Below are 20,023 nucleotides of genomic sequence, written 5' to 3'. Positions count from 1 at the left end.
GAGGGAGAGAGAGATAAAAGCCAAAAGAAGCAAAGAGGAAAGAATATAAGTTTTATAACACAACCACCAGGGGGTGCAGAGAGTATACATTAAATAAAAATATCAGACTGTGCATATTTGAACATTACATATGAAATAGAGTAGACTCGGTTTTAAATGTGAAAACACTACCTGGGGAAATTAAAAGATGTAAATTATCTCTAAATGTACTGATTAATACTGCAAAATTAACAGCCATGGAAAGAGCTCTGATGTGGAAAGAAAGTTTAAAGTGATCTACATATTCCTGACCACAAGACCTTGAGTGTGTGCGCACGCGTCTTACCATTCTGGAGTTTCTCTTTGCCTCCAGATAGAACGCCACTGGGCAGCATGCCAGTTGGAGTGAGACCTTTCAGAGTCAGGACGCTCTCACTCTCTTCTCTATAACAGAAACATGTTGTTATGTGCAATACTAACACACAAAGATTAAAAAACACAAACACACACATAACTGCTAATGGCAAAAGAATTTAGTCATCTTTAAATCTGTAAATACTTAACGATCAATAAACTTTTTTAATTAACTTTTTTTCAAAATATATCTTTGCCCCAAGTACAAAAACAATTATTTAGCAGATTCATTTCTCATATTTTTTTAAAGAGAAAAATGTGTTGCAACATGTTCTGGGAAAAAGCAAAAAAAAAAAAAAAAAAAACCTTCCTAGATAAATTTCTGATAATAAAGCCACCTTTTCACTATCTCTGACAAATGACAGACCAGAAGCCATTCATTTCTAATGTAGAGTAGTACAGAATTTGCATATGCGGAATATTATGATGAGATTTGAGCTTCAGGTGGTCTGAAATATTTAAACTTTTGTGGCTAGACCATTTGCGATTGCCTGACCGAATGTGATGCATTCTATATTTTCCCAATATTTTCCCACTAAAAATTATTTTTAACACTGTTTCTGTAAAAATGCCAATTATGAATAATTATGTCCTAAATAAGTATTTTATAATTACTGCATAATAATGAGTCATTTGTTTTAAATAAGTGGTGGGTATTTACAACCAATTTGAAAGTTCAGTGCAAATCACTAGTAGTCTAGTCGAAACAATCGTAGCTGATTGTCCGAGATAGTGAAAAGGTGGATTAAGGCTTCCACAATGGTAAAAGCTGTGACAGATGTTTTCTTTAGCAGATGGTTTGCAGGTTGTTGACTTCACTTACATAAGCAAGAGTCAGATTATCATTCTCACAATCATTCTCAAGTTTAAACCATGCATTATGATGCAGTTCCATATGAAGTTATTAGCTACTAGCAAAGAAACTATCTAATCTAATGTGTTTCTACTCGCATTTGACACTAGTTTTCATTTTGCATTTGAACAAAAAGGAAAAAAGTTGGCACACCTCAGCTCCATAAATACAGAAATTATTATTTTTTTAATTATTGCACATTATCACCAAAAACAAAACACAAACCTTCTATCATCCTCTTACTTGGAAGACATTTAAGATCCGAGGAATGATTTCCTGTAAGACTTGCCCTTGTGGAATTTGCTACATTGGAAAAACTAGCAGACTGCTTAAAATCTGTATCTCTGAACATCAAAGTGCTATCAGACATCATGGCCCTAAGGAATCCAGTAGCAAAACATTTTTTTAAGTTGAGTCATTTGGATTCCACAAGTCTGTATACTGACACAGAAGCAGTAAAATGACCTTGAAGAGGGTGTGGAATTAACAATTTGGTTTTAAAGCATGAAACTTATTGGATTTATACTTTGGACACAGTATAACCTAACAGTCATAATGAAGAGTTTGATATTTGCTCTTCTCTTTAATAATTTATAGTGTCTTATTTTGTGATATTCTGTTTGGGTGCAGTAAGGTTACAATAAGGTGTTTGTTGTTAGATATGGTTATTGTTCTAGTTATTTGATGTTTTCACTTTCAGTCTAGTTTAGCTGTTTTGTTTAATGTCATTGTTCACATCATTATGGTACAAACACATATATTATTTTTTTTAAAACCATTTGATGTAGTCATGTGGTCTATCATGTGATGTAATACTCTGATGTATATACTGGCCTAATAATTTCATTGTTTGATCAAGAGCCATATGTACGGTGGCCGAGAGAGCTCAACGTGCTGCAACTGAAGAAAACACATTAAGTCAACACGTGCTGCAAATACTCACAATGCAACCAAATACAGAAATAAGCTGCAAATAGCACAAAGCTCAACACGCTGCAACTGAAAAAAAACACATTCAAACTGAAAAAACACCAGCAGATTAAAAAAACAATCAGTTTGAAAACATATGCTGCATATACTCACAACGAAACCAAATACAGAAACACACTGCAAATTGCAAAGGCCACAACGGAAATGTTTCAAGGGGACCCAACAAGTGACAAAAATGGCTGGGCTTGTCCCAATGTTCAATGTCTACTGGTCCGTGGTGTTGTCGCTGACCTGATGACTGATTATATGCAAGTTGTGAGTACTGGCAGCGTTTCTGTATTTGGTCGCGTTATGAGTATTTGCAGCACACGTGTTGTCAAACTGATGAAGAAGTTTTCTGAATTTGCTGGTGTTTTTTCTATTGGCATGTGTTTTCTTCAGTTGCAGCGCATTGAGCTCTTTCGGCCAACATACATATGGCTCAAAACATCACATTTGGTGAGAACATGCAAAAAAAAAAAAAAAATATTGTGGTGTGCCAACTTTTTCCCGTTTATTTTATTTTATTTTCTGTGGTTGAGCAGCCTCACTGAGCTTTTTGCCTGCCGAATGTGCGCATTTGTCTAATTTCATCTTGCACGTGTACACAAAGTCATCTTACCGAAGAACCGAGAAAACTCGAGCCATCTTTCCAATGGCACGGATCTTGTTTCGGATTACCTCCTTGCGCGCAGAAGCTGTGGCACCTGTGAGACACACACACACACACGCACATATTCGGGTGTCAGTGTTACATAACAGTATACAAACTAAAACAACCCTTAAAAACATGCTTGAAAAGTCACTTCATTAAAACGCAACCGGCCACTTCATCTCCAAACCTCACAACTTCAAACGTTCACAAGCCATAATTACATCCTGACTTTAATGTCCAGAAAGACAAATGACTACACTGGGTGAACACTTCCTTTGGAGTATAATTACCCAGACGGGTGACTGCAGGGGAAACTCAGTTGGCAGAACGTGCTGTCTCAGCACACTAAGGGCAGATCAATAGAAATCCTCACAGTGGCCCACACCTCAGGACTGAAATGCATGCTAAGCATTCTGTTAGCCTGCTATCGATCCTCGCAGTCATGGATATGGTTAGGTTAATCATAGTGCCATCCATTACAGATGCTAAAGAGAAGAACCTTGTTGGTTTTAATTGAGATTCTACCTAGTTCATCAAGGTAAGATTATAGACAACAGTGTGATGAGAAAATAACAATACGAGGGAGTGTCTTGCGTATGAACAGGTTGCAGCTCAGACTTTTGAGCGTTTGACTGAATGTTACATTTGTTTAAGCTTTGCTGATACATCGGCCCTAAAATGTATTTGGACACTTAAGTCACTATTAAAACGATTTGACTGTCACACAGAAAATATTAAAAAAAAAAAATAGAACCACTTTTCACCAGTTCATCCCAAAGTGATTTTTAGTGGATGTATGAAGGTGTTTCTCAAAAGTTTCACACAGGTGTAGTTCACAAATACATACTGTAAGTACTTCTGTGTCCAAATTAGGAGTCACATCATTCAAAAAAATGACTAATTGATTAGTGAGGTCAATTCATTTTAGATTTTTAGATGGTTTTGATATTTTAAGCAGTGGTTACAGCCACAGACATTCAGATAGACATCTTAGGCTGCTGTGTCAACTTCATTGTGTCGATTTAAAGAGTTCCTCTCTCTAGAGCCCTGCTTTCTGTTATATACTGTTGAGCTCTGTCCAGTACATAAAAACTTATGGAAAGGACCCCTAAAAACCATGGTTGACCACCCTGGATATCCAGGGCTTGTTTAATACTAGTTTACCAGTCATTCAACTCACTGAGTAGTTGTTTTTTGAAGTATTAATCACTAGTTTAAATACTTTTTGGTATCACTATATTTATACAGAGGTGGAAAACATGGAAAATGGCAAAAAATGGTAGGGGAGGATAACAATGTCAGGTGAATTGGTATGAGAGATAGAATATAAAAGATGAAGGCACTGTGCTCTGCAAACTCGTTTACTCACATCGGTGTGCTCTAATTTGAGAACAATGTTAGTGGTCTGCCTGATAAGTGGCATACTCACCTCACTTAGTAAATGAAATTCTTGACTTTTCAAACAGTGCAAGCAATTCACACACAACTAGCAATGGCCTTTTCATAGTTTGAAACAACAACGTCAATAATTCATCCAGTTCTGGATGACCAGGGTGCTTGAAACATAAGAATTAGTATCTATGAAAATTATAAGTACGTTCATTAGTGTATTTTTGGTGTTAGCTTAATCAACCAACTAGAAAAAGGTACAAACAAGAGGCAGGACTGCACACCGCATTGGATTGTGGGAGGCTGTACCTTTCTTTGGCCCATATATTAGCTGTCCTTCTCAAGATACACCCCCAGAAGAAACAGAAAAAGAACAGAAGAATGATCAGTGAATGGCTGAGGAGTGACAGGGAGACAAAGAGAGAGCAAAAAAGCACATCCATCAAAGAAACAAAAAATAAGAAATGCCTCAAAGAAGTCTGAAAAAAGAGAAAGAGATTCATTAGATGAAGCAACAGAAGTAATATTTGAGAGGGAGAGAGATGGACAAAATGAGTGAGAAAAAGAAGAGAAAAGAGAAATAAAATAAAGAATATTTAATGGATATTTGAGGAAAAAAAAAAGTTGGAGAGAGTGAGAGTGTAGCATCACAGCATGATGGGATGTTAGTGTGCTTTACCAAAGCTTGAACTCCTTGAAGATTTCTGGTCAATCTTTTATTTGTCATCTGACCGTTTGTTTATTTTGAATAGCAATTAATTGATTAATTAAGAATTTTTTTCTTACCATGACTGTGTGGTAGAAAAAGATAAAAACAAAATCTTATATTTAATGTAATAATCCAAGTCTTTTCTTTTTGATTATTTAATTCAAAAGTCTGAGACCACACTGAAAATCTGAATACATTTTGAAATTTGTAATTAAAAAATGCAAACAAAGTAATGTTATAAGAGAATTAATAAGAAATATTTAAAATTCTGCACTAACATCTCTAACTCAGATGTTCTTGCTTCCACACACTGCTGTCAATAAAGAAAAAAAAAAAAAAAAAAACTAATAAATTCTGATATTAAACAATTTTTAAATCAAATTTTCACTGTAATTATGCCGATGACAAAATTATGTATTGAAAAAATTCAATTAAATTAAAAATAAAAACAGTATTTCAGACACTAGTGATCTCAGACATTTGGAAGCCAATGTATGTGTTTATAACATACTAAATATTATCATACTCTGTTCCTGTTTTACCATCTGTCCTATTGAATCTCATTTGGCTTATATTTAAGTGTTGTATGTAATTTACCATAATATTTTGCTGAGATTTAGGAAACGCGGCAAGTTCAAATACTTGTTTCTCCGAAAAACAATGCTACAGCCAGTTATTCTATTTTGAAATGTGCTGTCCTTTTTGGAATGTGTGTTTTTGTTTTGGTCAGTGTGATCCAACCCACAGCCAATTTACTCAATAGTATTTCGACACCTTGGGTTGCCAGTTGGTGGAAAACACAGTGTATTGCAGCCATGAAAGCCAGCAAACGAACTGGGTCAGAGATCGCAGATTCTACCTGACCTAAAAAGCCTTGTCAATAAAAACATGGCAAACGTATACATTAGCTGATCGATGTACAGTGTAAGGCTCATCGCTTTCCATTTTCAATTGTGCTCGTTCCTGTTAAGTCTTCTCAATCTGGCACCCTGCGTGTACATGGAATCTGAAGAGGAGGAGGGCACGAGGGAAAAAACTCTCTCCAATATTTGGAATTTGGACTGCAGTACCCATTTCAACTGCTAGCTGTCAATTTTACATAATGTACCTTTACAATTTGACAAAAAAGCTGTTAGGAACAGAAAGGCACTCCATATGGAGAGTGATGCCATTTTTCTGCTGATGTGTACGGGTGTATCTATTACCATCTAACATCTTGCTGGTATGCTTTGCACAAGATTTAAACATCAGCTAGCTACTGACTGTCATTTAGCACACACTTTTACCCAAATGTAAATGACAGTGCATTAAATGCAGGAACAGTGCAAATGAAATGCCTTGTTCACAGACAAAGCCTTCTCTCCAATATGGAGATAGTAAAAGAATCAGGTCCTTTTGAGTTGTAAGACCAGCAGCATCTAAATAGCTTAAGGTCAAAAGGTCTGGTAATATTCCAGATTTATTATGAGGGTAAAAAGACAAAGGGCGCCCCCTTGTGAACCCAACCATGCACTTTACTTTCAAACTTCTCGTACTGCTACAAAGAAACTGGATGGTGCATGAGTGCTTGCGTACTCCTGAATTTCTTACCATCTATCTCTTCGTCAGTGGTCAGCTCATCATTGGAGCAGATGCTCAAGACATTTACCAGCATCTCAGTCACTACGGGAACAAGAAAGAGTTTGTTCGCTGCACTTATTGAGAATTTCATGCAACATAAAAACTGTTGTAGGTAAATAGCTAACTGTAAATAGCTTACCTTTCTCCCCAACGAAGGGCAAAGACCAAGTGAAGACATCCATGAAGTTAGGCAGCCAGTAAGGATGAGGAGAACAGTTAAACTGTCGAATGTTCATGACATTATTCTCATATTTCAGCACAGCAGCTGTAGAAAGAGAGGTACAAGAAAAAGGGAAAGCATAAAGAGAGAGAATGGGTAAGTTAAATTAAAGAAATGATACAGCTGCTACATCTGACAAATGCTTCATCAGAATTCAACACTGTCTCAGATGTACGACACACACACACACACACACACACACACACACACACACACCAAAGCATCTGTTTAAATGGTTATTTTCCCTCAAAGAGTCCATCAGCTCAATTTAGAGGCAGCCACGTGAAACTTCTTTCCCCCTACAGCTATCTCTTCTTTTTCACAATTTTCTAACACAATTTTCACACACTTGCTATTTAATTAGTACATTAACAATATCAATATCATATAAGTGGAGGACATGCATGCACAACTGGAATTCTGTAATTTCTAAATCAATCATCAAAAAACCACCACAGTGCCATTTCCACCACATCTCAAATGATGTATAGTGTTTGATAACATTCTGTGGTGGAAATAGCATTCATTTTTGGGAAAAAAAAACCAAAAAAAACAAACAAACAAAAAAAAAAAACCTGCCAATTCTTTTGTCGTGCTAAGCATTTTATGTTTCTTAAATACACATAACTCAATTAATAGATTGGAAGCAACAAACCTGCACAAACAAAATTTCCTTGATTTTTCCATTTTTCCTTCACCCATCATGTCTTGGGACTCAAAAAACTCTATAATAGATGTGGAATCTTCAAAACATATTTTGAGGTTGAATGAATTTTCCCAGAACTACCAAAACTAAGGAATGAGAATCTCTCAAAATAATGAAAATAGTACTATGGAATTACCATTTTTGGACATGATCCAATAGTTAAACAATGCTATAGTATATGAACATAGAAATTATTAAGTAACATGGGTGGCATATATATATATAAAAAAATATAAAAGTACCATGTTATTATCATTACTTCTTCAAGGTACAGCCACTTAGACTATAAAGACTATAAAGATCTCCACATATCATTTGACAAACCAGAAAATGAATTTTACTTTTAGCTTCTGTGTTGTGTGTTTTTAATGAAAACTTTCTGGAGGTGGCTCACATCATATGATCAACAATCCTGTCGCTGTGGCGACCATGCCCTAGATCTGTCGAAAGTCGACACCACACATTACAACTCATGGAGGGGGACTTTCCCGTCCCATCTTCTTAGTGGTGTTTGAGAATAGCAGGTCGTCAAACATGGAGGGGCTAGCAGGTGTCAATCACATGTCAAATACCAGACGTAAAAGACCTGAAGATACTGTACACTGAACATAAACACGCCTTAAATGTCACTCACGGTCTACTGCCAAGAATGTATTACCAGAAAATGCAACATTGCTATTAATTACATAAAATATTATCTTTCCTCAGTCTATAATTAGGTGACGGTCCACACCATAAATGCTTTCGAAAAGCTGACCTTAAAGTCCACCCACAGAAACAGCAGAGGTTGTGCCTGACAGAGAGAGAGAAAAACAACCTCACAAACTTTAAAAATGAAAATGTTTCTGTGGAATAAACTAGAAGGGAAGAGGAAAAGGAAAAAGTCAAATTAAAGAAAATTAGATGTGCAGTCCACTACCACTAGATGTCTCTCTACATTTTAAATCACAAACCAACTTTGTTTATGCACCATTTTAATCACCATCCAGTGTTGTTGCATTTCACTTACATTGTCTTGCAGTGTGATATATGATAATATATTCTGATATATAAATGTAAAATGATTGTTTTAAAAAATGTGTTTCAGATTAAATATAGAATATTGTCACAATTGAATATGATGTCATGTTTTAAATATACACTCACTGAAAGATGTCCATGGTTGATGAAATCTACAGATGTCAAAGACACGGTCATACATTTTAATTCTTTCATAATGAAATTTCAAGGGAATAATTTTAGGCTCCACTTCATACTCCTGTCATATAAGATCAACATGACTTTAAATAAGCAGTTAGATCACTGCATAGCTGCATAAAAACGGTGTTGCTGAAATCTGTTCCTATAGGGGAATTCACTGGTGTGAGGAACTCCCATTTCAGAGCCACAATCAGAATGAGGAGGAAAGTTCTCCTCTCTTTCATCTGCCATTTTCACTTCATCCTTCCCTTCATTCCTGCACACCGGTCACAACTGACCCTGCTGTGCCAAAACCCACACAAGCTTTACCAGTGATCCATGACCCCATGTGCAGGCACAACAGTTTTGTCCGCAGCACTGTCTGCTATGTTGTCATGGTAACATGACCCATGCTATGAAATCAAGGCCACAAAACATGGAGAAATGCTTTAAACAATAGTGGTGAAATCAATACCATGAAATACAGAACTATAACATTAGGATCTACAGCTTTCTTCAATATCCTACATCTGGCAATTTCAACAAAAATCTGCACAATTTCTTATTTGGACTGTGCCAACAGATAAAGGAACCCTCTGCATTTTAATCAATACTCCGAATAAGCTCAGCGGGCCAGTAGAGAAAGTGTCCATTATCCTGCTGCTTTCTGCTATATTCTCCATTATGAGACCCAAACAACGGTTACGTGTTAAACAACGCTAGAAAACCTTGCCAGACCTGTGAATAGCTGACTGTCATTTGTGTTGTTCTTGCAGATTAATTATTTTTTTTTGTGCCTTGCCAGGGGTTGCTTGATTGACTCTATTTGCACAGTCAGGGCTGTGGTGCTCATGGTCAGAGCATGATAGACGGCTAGTGGCTCAATCTGGCAACCCTTTGAGAGTGATGGATATCTGGGCTTTCCCCCCCCCCGGGCCAGAGTTACAGCAGAAGCCAATTGGCCATCAATCTCCTCACACGCCCGTGTCCAGACTTCAATTGGTGTATAAAAAGGTTCGATCTTCACCCCTCCTCCACACTCATCTGCTTAATTCAGACTTAAAGAAGTAATTAATTTTTGCTGGTCAAACTGGCCTTCAGAGAGGAAAATGGAGGGACCAAAAACACAGTGACAACACTGAAATGCACAATTTTTGCTTAAAATCCTCCTATGAAAATGAGTAATGGTCGACCGAATTGGGTTTCTTAACATCTGATGCATCTAAAAAATAAGGGTGGATAAATAAAATGTATACACAACTGTTTAAATATTTGAGTTCTGTAAGATTTACAAAAATAAATGCTTATGACCTTATATTTATTAAAGAATCATGAAAAACTACCACGGTTTCCACAATAATATTAAGCAGCACAACTGGTTTTAGCACTGATTATAATAATAAATGTTATTTGAGTGCCAAATCAGCATATGAGAATGATTTCCGAAAGATCATGCGACACTGAAGACAGGAGTAATGATGCTGAAAATTCCATCACAGGAATAAATTACATTTAAAATATATCCAATTAGAAAACAGTTATTTTAAATAACAATAATATTTCACAATATTACATAAGTCAGTAGCACTCGTTTTTAAGTTTAACCATGAACCCTTTAACAAAATTATCCCAGTGATCCATCCCCATAAATATAAATAGCAACAGAACAAAAGACTAATAAACGTCCTTAATGAGGGGTATGCATGCACATAACTAAATAAGTCAAACAGTCCTTAAATAAGTTAGTTTCTAAATAAAAACACTATTATACAAAAAGACAAGGGTTATAAAAAAAGCAAACATTCCAGGAATGCATCTTATTATGGCAATACGTCATTAACTTTTATTCTCCAGTGAAGAGGGGAGTAATTCTATCCTCTCTGTGTGATACACAACAAGCTAATTTAAGCATTATTAGCCATGAATTAGCAAAGCCTGGATTAGATGTTTGACTGGTGAAATATTAGTGAGCCTGGAGTAAATATAACAAGGAGAGAGCCAAGAATAACATATCTTAACTTTTCTTAAAAAACGAAAACAAAAAAACAACGAGGCATTTTGTTCCACACCTGGTCTTATTGTGAATGAACATTCTAAAATGTATTTGTTAGAAAAATTTTTTTTTGTCTTTGTACAATTTATTAATCATGTGAAATTACTTTCCTTTTGTAACTTTTATTTGATAATGTTAACCAAGTCAAATAGCAAACCTGGGGTGCATTTCGCATACAATAACGTAACTTGCTGCTTCACTAACTTAGTACGATGCATCGTTGAACAAATCAACTAGCTAGTCATGACTGTTTCCCGAAACCATATTGTCGCAAACCTGTTGTTCAGCCACGTTGGTGAATGACCCTGATAGTTACCTCCGTTTTTGGAACTGAAAGTTAAGGTTATCCGTTTACTCTGAGTAAACTTACCCGGGTATATCGCATAACCTGCTTTCTGGAATATCCCCCAGGTCTGCTAGTCACTTAATTCTAGTATGTAACACCCACTTTTCCCAAGCCAATCTATTCCTGATGGATAGAGTGCTGCCTGCATTTTTTTCTTGTTGAATATTCTTTTTCACTTGGAATGTGTCACATTATGGAAATAAAATGGGTTGCAAACAGCAATTCAAGTTGATTTTAATTACCATGTACCCATCTAAATGGCAAAAGTCTACATTTCCAGATTTCTACATCCACTGTTTTCATTTTTCTCTTTATAAAGTAGACTAAAATGTTCAGCATTATGCAAAATAACAACCATTAGAAAATAACCGTTTAGTGCATGTACACTTTGGGAGGAGGATGTAAAATAAAACCTACAGACACAGGGAGGAATACGCAGATGATGGCAACAGACACCAAACATATTCACATCAAGGTCTGCGTGTATATGTGGGTTTTCTGCTCAGTGAGAGACTACACTCTGCAATGTCCCGGCTGATCCATCTTCGCCTTTTCATTATCTGCAAATGGACAAAGGTGCAACCTGGCAAAATCACCCCCTCCCTGGCTTGCTCTCTTTTTCTCTGAAAGTGCTAACTGTGGAGGATCCTTGATGCGCCAGATTTGATTAGTTCATTTATTTTTTTTTTTTTTAATTTACTGTTTAAACCATTATTAATATGAATGCACAAAGATGTGACAACAGCATGAGTTCTGTTTAATAGCCTTTATTTAAACTTTCATTGGAGTTATGTGCGCACACTCTGTTAACGGATGATTTAATAGTGGATAATATAATATATGATTAATTTATGTGTTGTTGTTGTTAAGGCGCTGAGAGCTGGTTCAATGCTAAAAGGGGTTCTCATGCGGAACCGTCAACTGTATATATTGTTCCGGCTGATGCTGCTGCCAGTACAACTGTTTTCGGCACTGAGAGGACTCCAAGAAATGTTTCTTAATTGTTTGCGTTAAATTAAGGGGACATTTACACAACACCATTTTCAAATAAAAATGGAAAACTTTTTATGTGTTTTGGCCGTTCATTTACAAAGCAACAGTGCTTTGGGGGCCTGAAAATGCAAACTTTTGAAAACAGGTTTTGAAGTCCAAGTTTTTCTGTAATCGTCTCCATGTAAACTACAAAAACGAGAATTTGTCAAAATGGTGACGTCATGCGAATGTGTATTACATGTTCACTCTATAGGTGCGTAGTTTTTCTTTACAAAGTGATATCGCCAGCTAATGGCCTGGCATGCATAATACAGCATTTTTCACTCTGTGTGAAAAACAGACTGAACGGAATGTCAAACGGAATGTCATGTTTCTTGGTTGGATTAAAGCAAACCATTTTTTCTTCTGTTTCCCCCCCCCCCATTGGTGCTTTGGTGTTCATAAATGTATTAATTCTATGAACTTCTTATTTTGGTTGGTTATTTGGTGTCCTTTTGGAGACTCCAAGGCCTGGTTTCACAGACAGTGCTTAGATTAAGCCAGTATTAGGCCTCAGTTCAATTATGACATTTAAGTAGCTTTTTAAAACATGCCTTTGGAGAAAAAAAAACAAAAAAAACATTACTGGTGTGCATCTTGAGACAAAACAATGGCACTGACATATTTTAAGATATGTCAGTGCAAGTTGTTTTCTGTTAAAACAGCTCAAACATGCGTTTTATTCTGGGACTAAGCTTTAGCCTTGTCTATGAAACCGGGGTAAGTGTCCTTTTTTGGAAAGAAACCTAAATTAGCAGAAAATACAGTTTTGTGAGAACCACTTTAATCTGATGGTTTAATTTGCTAGATATAGCAAATGATGACAAAATGAACGTGATAAGATAAATGGTGTGTACTTAATTTCACAATAAGCGTGCGATTAATTGTAATTAAACATATTAATCTACTGGCAGCCCTAGTTAAAAGTAATATTTAAAGGTGGGGTAAGTCATATTTCAAAAACATTGTTTGGAAGTTAGTCAGGCCGACACCAACAACAAACGCACAGCATTAGGGGGCGTATGACGTCGAGGAGGGAGATTTGAAGAAAAACAGCGCTGAAGAGAGCTAAGCGGGAAGACCTGAAAATAGACGTGGATGCTTCTTTGATTCCGCTTCACACGTGAGTAACACTGGGTTTGAGTATCATTGATTGTCTGGAGCTGCTGTGCTGTTGGCGACTAACAACGAACTCTTGTTTGTATTTAGTCTTGTGCACTGTATGTTAATTTTTTGTGCTTCCTTGTCCTTCGTTCATCATCTGCGCTTTATTTTCATGAAGCATTTTGTTGCGCGTCAGCTGTGATAAACAGACATCCACTCGCATTGCGTGTGTAACAGTCATTGTTAGTGCACTCGCCTCGCCTGCCAGCAGCGATCGGGCCGGGGTTTGAGACCGACTTGGAAGTCCTAACAAGGATTGTTAGGATTGGAGTGTGAGTTTTGGAGGCAGAGCAATGAAGAGAGGGGTGGGTTTGTTTGGGTTGATTTCAAATATCAACAATATCCAACAGTGTTTTTGAAAAATGGCTTACCCCACCTTTAAGATGTGTATTTATGTTTTGAAGTCTGTATTTTCAGTTTATGGTAACAATTTATTTTAGAGTCCTTGTTACATGTACTTACTACAGGAGTAGTAACAGTAAATTTTAACCCTAAAACAAACCCTAACTTAAGTAAATGTAGTTAATTAATATTACTCAGTACTTAAATGTATCATTACAAAGACACCTTAAAATAAAGTGTAACCCAGTTTAGTTTTTTGTGTTCCACTTTGTTTGTTAATTGGTGCTGGTCATCAAGATATAAATTCCCCTCAAGTTGTTAAGAGTGCAGAAGTTCTAATGTTTTGTCCTAGAAGAAAGATGCTGTAGTAGTTAGACCGCTGCTGTATAAGAGTATAAGAGGCAGAAGCAGTGACAACTCTTTATTAAATCATTTTGTTGAAGTTTCATTTTTCCTTTATGTTTTTTTTTTTTTTTTTTTTTTTTAACTGAAACACATTTTGTGAGTTCCTGTCTGGAAATGTTTTCTTGCAATACTTTGCTGCCTCTGTCCTTTTCCTTACTGGCCATAACCATTACACTGACTAACTTGGGTCTGTCCATCTAGTTGCTCAGCAGGAACATTGCAGGCCACATCTGGACATCTGACTTGCTGTCTACTCATACATGCACAATTCAGAGATATGTGTGCATAATACCTTTGTTATTGTAGACATCTAAGTAGTTGGGAGCTGAGAAGATAGTGATGAGAGAGGGGAAGCCCGTAGTTTGACTCTTTCTGTACATGCGATAACTGTGGGCAGAAAAAGAAAACATCATCATCATCACTGTTCTCAGAATAAACATCAAGACAATGATTACATTTCTTCATTAGGGTTCCAAGAATCGAAGGTGCTGGAAACCTATTGTGTTTGTACTGATTTTCTTATTTTTCTGCCCTAAAAGTATACGGGCATCAGAGACCTTAAATCGTACAGACCCCAAACCTGGCAAGATAGTCCCAATCGTACACCGCTACTCAGACGCACAGACACACACCCATCCGACACTAGGTGGTGCTATAACACGGTGATTTGTATTTTGGGTCATAACTTTGGTAAGGGCTAGAAACAAATTCTTTTTTCTTACCTTACCTGAATGGCAACTGTAAGCTTATAAAAAGGATTTATAATTGGAGCTGTTAGGTCTGATTTTGCTGGAAATGTCATTTTGAGGTCATCTGTCTTTGCGTGGTTACGTCACTTCCGTAAACACAAATAAGATGACCCAACTACAATATGGCGTGTGCTCAGGATACCTTTTGGTGGTTTCATACGGATTACATAATTATTTGTTTTTGTTTTAAAGTGGTTCATTTAAAAGTAAACATTTCAAGCTTTCTATAGACATATTTCACATGTCTGTAAGGAACATATACGCTGGGTTTCAGCTCATTTTTATGACACACTCCAGAAGGAAGTTCCCGGAGACAGAGATGGCAGAAAGTGAACTGTCATTTTTGTAAGTGTGCACAAATAAAAGTAGACCTTTTAAACGTTTAGTTTAAAATGATGTCTTACTCTTATCTGTATGACCAAAAATGACACAGTATTTGAAGATTTTTACACTGTTATCAGGAAAAAATCAAAGTCATCATGCAGGCGTGTTTGTTGACCCTAGAGGTTTAAACTTGTCATCTAGATGGCTGCTTTTAATCTAGAAAGCAATCATTGTTGACATCTGGGGAATCACCTACTGTCAAAACCAACAAGCCTCTGCAAAGAGGCTGCATTCAAAAGGGAAAGCGACAGAGCCCGTGCTAAAATGGGAGTAAATATCGGCATGGCTTTTGAGAGGTAGTGACAACTCTGAGATCTGAAGGGATTGAAGAAGACTGAAACAGAGATGGCTTTTTTCTGCTGAAAAGGTAAGGCATTTCAGTGGCTCAATACGTACCAAATTTGCATGTGTGATCTGAACTGACTGAGCAATGGTCAGATCTAAATGTCAGTAACATGATTTATTTTAAAACATTTATGCTTGGCCAGAACAAAAGCGGCAGAAATGTAACTTGTTCATCCGCACAGAGGAGCAGTCTCAAATACAACCCACGTAAAAAAAAAAAAATAAAATAAAGTAACTCAGCAAGTAAGTTTCAAACAAAGAAACAGGCAATTGTTAGAAGAAAAGAAAGGTTAGAACACGGCACATAATAAAAATAAATTATAAAATTTAAAATGTCCTTAAGATAAATGCCTCAGAAAAATAAAGTTCATCTACAAATTTATTTGAAATTGTCCAGTGATATGCTATTCATCACATTTTTACACAATTTTTTCCTCTTTTAATCTAACAATAAGAGGGAGTGATTACTTGAAGTTGTGAAATCAGTTGCCGCTTTTGACACCTGTGTTGCTGTTACCCATTTCATCAAACCCTAACTTTCAGTGAAGATCCCAAGATGGACTTTGCTTTAAAAACCATATCATTTCAATTGTATCGCTAATCATCTATGTGGGCCATTGGTGCTTAGACCTAGATGATTACAGCTTGTGGCTGTATTTATTATTATTTTTATATTTACAAGCAGTTACATAATGGTTTGTTTTCTCAGAGTGATTATAATTAGGACTTTATTATTTTTGGACAGACATTTTCTAATCACAAATTCATTCAACACATATTCTTCAGTGAATTTTTGGACCTTTTGTTTAAAATGCTGTGTAATTACTGTGACGGCCTGCATACCTGCCTGCTGTGTGGCTTTGTTATTTTTTTGTTTCAACAGGGCGGGGCTGCAGTCCGAGTGGGCCCGACACGCATGTTTTTCTTATGTTTTGTTTTTGTCGCATTTGTGTTCAATTATTGTTTCGTTTGTTAAATAAATTTGTTATATTTTGATTAAATTCTTGCATCCCACTCTTTTTTGTCATAACCTTTAAGCTGGGTTATGACAAATGGGGGCTCGTCCGGGACATTTTAACTTTTTATTTTAGCATTGCTTATCAGTTGCCTATTAATGTGGTACCATAGTTGTCTCACTACCATTTAAAAGTTTGGGGTCTGTAATATATATTTTTAACTGATTAAAATGAAAAGCGACAGTAAAGACATTTATAATGCTACAAAAGATTTCTATTTAAAATAAATGCTCTTCCTTTGGACTTTCAATTCAATAAAGAATGCTTAAAAATGTATCACAATATGTATCAGCATATTAGAAAGATTTCTAAAGGATATTGTGACACTAAAGACTGGAGTAATGGGTCCTGAAAATTCAGCTTTGCCATCACAGGAATAAATTACATTTTAAAATAGAATAAAATAGAAAACAGAAAACTTACATATCAGTCTCTTCCTGTCAGAGTGGCTGTTTGTTTTAGCCAGAATAAACTGTGACGTGAGCCTAACTTCAGGCTATCAATTAGTCATGAAACTATAATCACCCAGCAATAAGCATTTCCTCCATCAAAAATGTCACAGTCAAAATCCAGACTTCATTTGTCCAGCCCGGCATTGCTTTAATTTCACTTTTCATTCATATGAGCTCTATTCTTAGTTTGCTGGTAGCGTAGTGGTCTGTGCAGCATTGCTAATGTGACTTCAGATCCATCAGCGCTGAGTCTGGATCTCACATCTCAGTCCTTCTGCCTCAACTGCAAGACATCTTGGGCCAGAGCTGAACTAGAGGGACTCTCCCTGCAATTAGTGCACCATATGTAGCTCTGAGTCTAGTGTAAGCTAGTGTAAGTAATCAGCATGTAACTTCTATTGGTGTTGCCCTAATTTTCACCACCCTGCTGCTATAATCATGGACCAAGAGACTGGCAGAGTACAGCCTTGTCAAACGACGACTCCATGATAATCAATGAACATGCTGAAAGCTCTAACAGTCTGACTCAACAAAATTGGACAGCAAGACCAAAGCAAACAGGGCCATTCTCAGCTGGAAAAGCTAGGCTTGTCCCATAATACAGTGCTTTAAGGTCTATTAAAAGCATTTTCATCAGGTAAAAAACACAAAAATGCTTTGTTAGCACTGGACGGCAACTTAAAAATGAATCTGTGGGCAATATGCATCAATTTCAGCGTTAATGTTGTGTGTTGTGAGAGAACACCAACAAGTTCATCTTCCTTTTATAGTCAATATGTTCATTCAATTATCACAGCAGAGCATAATCTCATTCAGGGGACCATAATTAACCAATTCTTATAAAAGAACATTTCAAAATGCAATGTTTACGACTCTCCAGTCTCTCAAATTTAACCAGTTGCTACTAAAAAAATGCTTTTGTGCCAGACTTACCCAGCATCCTGTGCTTCATGGGCTCGGATGATAGATAATAAGTTGTTGTGTTGTAGAAAGTCACACACAGCAGGATAACTACAAGAATGAGGAAAGAGAAAATAAGTTGTAAAATACAGCATGAAGGTTCTGGGGTGCAATTTCAGTTAATAATGTTCAAGATACAAGAACACCATCATAGTACTGTCACAGGAAGGACATTTAAAAGTACTGTATGTGTTTAAAGAATGTAAAAAATGTGCATAACCCCTTGCTATAATTTACCTCCTCCCTCAATGAGCAACAAAACTGTTGGATTACTTTTATTTAAATGTATGTTTATGAATACTGATCATTTGATTGTAAATGATTGTATGCTCACGTGACATTGCCATGTTGTGCCATCACATAAATTTTTAATGTGTTTTTAAGTGGTGCAGTTTTAAATAACTTATTTTAAACCACTAAAGTGCAATAAGCAGCGAAAGAGAACTTTTTGACTTGTCGTGTTACAACTGACCCCGAGTTACAACACTTCCCGGTCTCCTCCCATATCATAAGATATATTGTTATTGTGAAATAAAATTGTGCATACAATTCTAATTCTAAATTCTAATATTTTCCGCATATATCGCGATTCTCAGACTCGCGAGTTAAAAACTAGCCTAGAGCGCCATTTGCTGTTAAAAACTAAGCTCAATCGATTTGCGATGCATTTGAAAAATATCAGAATCGATCCACGAATCGCAATGCATTAATATATTGTCCCAGCCCTAATGATCATATCAGGGTCATATCGCCCACCCCTAATCTGATCTAATATAATTTTAGCAGAACTTCAAAGAGGGGACTGTAATAACATCTAAACAGTTAACAGGACCTTTCAAATCCATAGTCACTTGTCTTGGTCAATTAAATAGCCTATTTTACTGAATTACTATAGCGAGCAGATGCAAGTAGATCTCGCCCCCCATTGACTACCATAGTAGGAGAAAAAATTACTATGGTAATCAATGGGGGGGCGAGATCTGCTTGGTTACAAACATTCTTCCAAATATCTTCCTTTGTGTACAGTAGAACAAAGAACTGTATACAGGTTTGGAACAACTTGTGGGTGAGGAAATGATGACAGAATTTTCATTTTTGGGTGAACTAATTCCTTTAAAGTCTTTTGCAGTTAACATGCATCTTTTCTTCTCAACCTGTTTTTTTGTGACCCTGCTGACCCAATGAGCATTTTGCTGTCCAATGGCATGCCTTAATTTTAAAATGTCTATAGTATTGCATCCTGCTCATGGGCATTTCATAAATTGACTTTTCAGTGCAAGTTAAATCTCTTTTTTGGCCAAATCTACTTGTAGAAAAAAAACTGCCTAATAATTATGCACATCTGAATATAAGGTGTTTTTACGTTAAGCCCTCATCAACAATTATATATCGGCTATTAATAATTATATACAATCTTAATAGTATTTATTAAGATTGATGTGGTTTTCAATTGGTAAAATGCGCTTGGAAAAAATATAATCTGATCATATTATCAACTTGCCTAATAATTATGTACATTCATTAATAAAAAATATATTAATAAACTGCCGATTTAACTGACGATTTAAAAAACATACAAGACAACATTTTTTCAAACATTTGTTGTCATTTGATGTGTGGACATCAGATGTAACAGATAAACTTGCCATTCTTCTCTTGCATTTACTGCTTGCGATATCTTTTCTATTGCCAACTATAGGTTATATCAAGCTTCCAAGTCCCATTTACACCTATTGAAACTATGTAGCCTATTCAAAATCTTAGCTCATCATCTGCTACAATAACTATTTTTCTATCAACAGAGACAGTGATATTTCCGTCAGCCCTTCTGTTGGCGAAGTTGCTCGATAACTGAATTCACACAGCCAATTTCATTCTGCTGCCATTCTATAGCAGGCAGGCGCATGACATTTCCTCCTTATTGAGGCAAAGCCAACACACAACATAAATCATCTTTATATAACAGTCACCAAAGAATCAAACAATACAGCACCACTGGATAATGGTTCTTTCATGCTCATAGACCCATGTATGCCATTTCTATTCTGTGATATGGAGGGTTTCAAAAAGATGTAAAGGAGG

General features: G+C 36.3%; 1 protein-coding gene across 4 annotated transcripts in view; it reads right to left on the bottom strand.

Moving 5' to 3' along the window:
• LOC127515598 (protein phosphatase 3 catalytic subunit alpha) overlaps window positions 1-20,023 on the bottom strand; it is a 110,553-nt gene that overhangs the window by 8,457 nt on the left and 82,073 nt on the right. For 2 of the 4 annotated variants that reach the window (XM_051899432.1, XM_051899434.1), the window contains exons 7-13: window positions 17,915-17,992; window positions 14,328-14,422; window positions 6,728-6,853; window positions 6,559-6,630; window positions 4,569-4,595; window positions 2,838-2,922; window positions 326-423 (exon numbers count right to left, since the gene is read on the bottom strand). In XM_051899432.1, the coding sequence (XP_051755392.1) occupies window positions 326-423; window positions 2,838-2,922; window positions 4,569-4,595; window positions 6,559-6,630; window positions 6,728-6,853; window positions 14,328-14,422; window positions 17,915-17,992 (581 nt within the window). The remainder of the gene's footprint in view (window positions 1-325; window positions 424-2,837; window positions 2,923-4,568; window positions 4,596-6,558; window positions 6,631-6,727; window positions 6,854-14,327; window positions 14,423-17,914; window positions 17,993-20,023) is intronic. The other 2 variants (XM_051899433.1, XM_051899435.1) reach the window with 1 other exon arrangement.

This window comes from Ctenopharyngodon idella, chromosome 7 (genome assembly GCF_019924925.1).
Source record: "Ctenopharyngodon idella isolate HZGC_01 chromosome 7, HZGC01, whole genome shotgun sequence".
NCBI classification, from domain to species: Eukaryota; Metazoa; Chordata; class Actinopteri; order Cypriniformes; family Xenocyprididae; genus Ctenopharyngodon; species Ctenopharyngodon idella.
This window is presented reverse-complemented; position numbering and strand designations above follow the sequence as displayed.